The sequence below is a fragment of the Arachis ipaensis genome, chromosome B10 (genome assembly GCF_000816755.2).
Source record: "Arachis ipaensis cultivar K30076 chromosome B10, Araip1.1, whole genome shotgun sequence".
Taxonomy (NCBI): domain Eukaryota; kingdom Viridiplantae; phylum Streptophyta; class Magnoliopsida; order Fabales; family Fabaceae; genus Arachis; species Arachis ipaensis.
Window position 1 is genome coordinate 119,137,108 of NC_029794.2, and position 2,775 is coordinate 119,139,882.

General features: G+C 33.0%; 1 protein-coding gene across 1 annotated transcript in view; it reads right to left on the bottom strand.

Moving 5' to 3' along the window:
* Positions 1,464 to 2,775, bottom strand: part of LOC107621067 — a 4,087-nt gene continuing 2,775 nt past the window's right edge. The window contains exon 3 of the mRNA XM_016323112.2: positions 1,464 to 2,149. Within this exon, the coding sequence (XP_016178598.1) occupies positions 1,616 to 2,149 (534 nt within the window). The 3' untranslated portion in view covers positions 1,464 to 1,615. The remainder of the gene's footprint in view (positions 2,150 to 2,775) is intronic.

Genomic DNA, 2,775 nt, shown 5'->3' on the forward strand with positions numbered 1-2,775 from the left:
AGTATGAATGGCTATTGAAGAAGAAATTTGGCTGGAATGATAATGAAAATTGCCTTTGGCTTTGGCTTTGGCACTTGAGAATACCGGAGAAGATAAAGTATCTGCTCTGATTTTGCCTCAAAAACGGAGTTTCCACAGCTAGTTACCGGTTTCAAAGAGGTCTTGCTACTTCTGATTTTGTCAGAGATGTTATCTTGCTCTAGAGGATATTAACCATTGCTTTAGGACTTGCCAAAAAGCTCGTCAGATTTGGATTAGCTTAAACTTGGGAATGACCGCTGTGAACTCTAGTTTAGATTTTATGTCTTGGATTCGTTCTAACCTCAACAAAAATGAGTTTCTCTTTGCAGCGGCCTTTTAGTGGATTTGGAGGGATAGGAACAATGACATCTTCCATCAAGATGATCCATGGAGTAAGGAGAAATTTGTTCACTTGGTTAAACATGCTGCTCAAGATTTCTCCAATGTCGTTACCACCCAAAAACATATTATTCCTTCCTCTTTGCAATATAACTGAGAACCACCTCCAATGAATGTCTGTAAAGTGAAATGCGATGCAAGCATTTTTGAAAATGAGTAATTAACTGGTTTTAGGTGTATTATTAGAGACAGTATGGGAATTTGGATAAAAGGTTGTTCTGCCAGTATATCTCTTTCTAGTGTTGTCTGTTATGAGTTTCATGCTATTTGGAGAGGACTTGTTATGGCTTGGGATTGCGAGTGCAAAGAGGTCATATGTGAAACTGATAATCTTGATGTGTTTCTTCTTATTTCGCGAGACACAACCAGCATGATTAGGAATGACTCTGATCTGCTTGACAAAATCAAAAAGATGGTCCAGCGCAATTAGACAGCTATTTTTAGTACTCATCCAGCGCACAACAAACAGAGCGGCTGATTTAATGGCTAAAACTACTGCTTTAAATAAGCAGGTGTACCTAGAGTAGTTGCCGCCCTAATAATTTAGACATTATTATTAGAGAGGAGTGCTATTCTTTCTCTTAGATCCTTTTTCTTTGTGTTATGTTCAGTAAAAAAAAAAAAATCTCATATCATCAAAACATAGGTTTAATTGATATATGGATAACTGTTCAACATGCAAATTTTAGCATGTTTTCTCTCTGATATAGTTGAATATTTACTTAATTGAAAGATTGGAGTATATATCTTAATATATAGTTTTTGTCAAACTATTATTCTAGGTCTAAAAAAATAGAAATTGCTTGTGAGCCTTCTTGCTAATTTGCTAGTGATATTTAATTTGTACAATTCACAATTTGCGCAACGAGTTTCCATTTGTTTTCTCTCTCATTTTTACGTATATCTTTCTTTTCTTTTTGGGTGCAATTTATATATTACTTTCAATTATTAATAATAGAAGTTACACTATTTTGTTTTTCATTATAGACAAGGTTCCTAGTAAGTTGTACAAATAACATATATCATTACCCCACATAATCACATTTTAAGCTCAATCAAAACCTTTGCTAATAAAGATTGCTTGATACAACAATGGACACGCACAAACACATGCTTCTAATTAATCACCAAAATAAAAAGCACTAATTAAACTTTATGCAACAATAATGATCCTTATGGTATGTAATTAATTAATTCATGCAAAATCCCTAGTCCCATGGTTATTATTCAACTTTCCTTTTCCACTATTGACCACAAAGTCAAGGTTATAAAGCACCGGAATCATAGTAATAGAACACAAGAACACCAAAACAGGTCCAAATATCCAAAGCAATAGAGGGAGTGCCGCATAGAAAATCCTATTCCCCACAGTGTTCAACACAAACCCTTTCTCTAATATTTCATTAACATAATCCGGGGTTACTAATGACATTTCATCTTGTGGTGTATTAATTAGAATGTTGACTTGATTGATGAATCGGATCGACAGCGAGTGACAAAAGAACGAGAAAAGGAAGAAGATGAGAAGCGTCACGTATTTCAACGCCACCATAAATTCTCCGTGTCCGCCGTAGAGGGCGTCATCTAGCGGCTTTTTTATGCTGTAAGTGCTGCTTATTACGGCGGCTAGCCCAGAGGAGAGGAGAATGGAAGTTGTGGCCATTAGGGTTGACCCCATGATTGTGTTCCGAAGTGATTGAACGGCCAAAATATTCTTTTTATCATTGTCCTAAAAAAAGAATTATTCATATCAGAATCACAATAAAACTTGTTGCTGAAAACTCACTTATAGTCGCCTTCATGCCAAATTGATAGTTAAGAATCCTTAGATAATTTGATAGATTTAACTTTGGATTTGATAACTAAAAGTTATTAGATGATTTATACGAAATTTCACCAAATTGGTTTCAATGTTTCATAATTAGATTAGATTTTTTGTTTTTATATTAAGTACATGATTCACAAATTTTTTTTTTTTTTTGAAAATAATATTGTCAATATTAATGTATGGATTTGCATGCTCAATATTTAGGTCTAGCACAGTAGCTTCATACATATTGGACTGTATATTCACCTAATCAATGTCTTAATGGCGTTTGTTTCAGGTAATTTCAATTTATTCTTAGAAATTGTTTAAAAATTTTATTATTCTCATATTTGTTTAAAATTTTAAAATCTAATTCTTAGGAATAATATTTTTTCTGAAACAAAAAATTTATTCCTATACAAAAGGTCGGAGGGTATTTGATATTACTATGTCAAAGAAATAAATTAATATTACATCCTTAACAATTATGTTTCTTGTCAAAGAGCTCACCCTTTTTTATATATGGATATTGAGGTTATTTTGAAAAT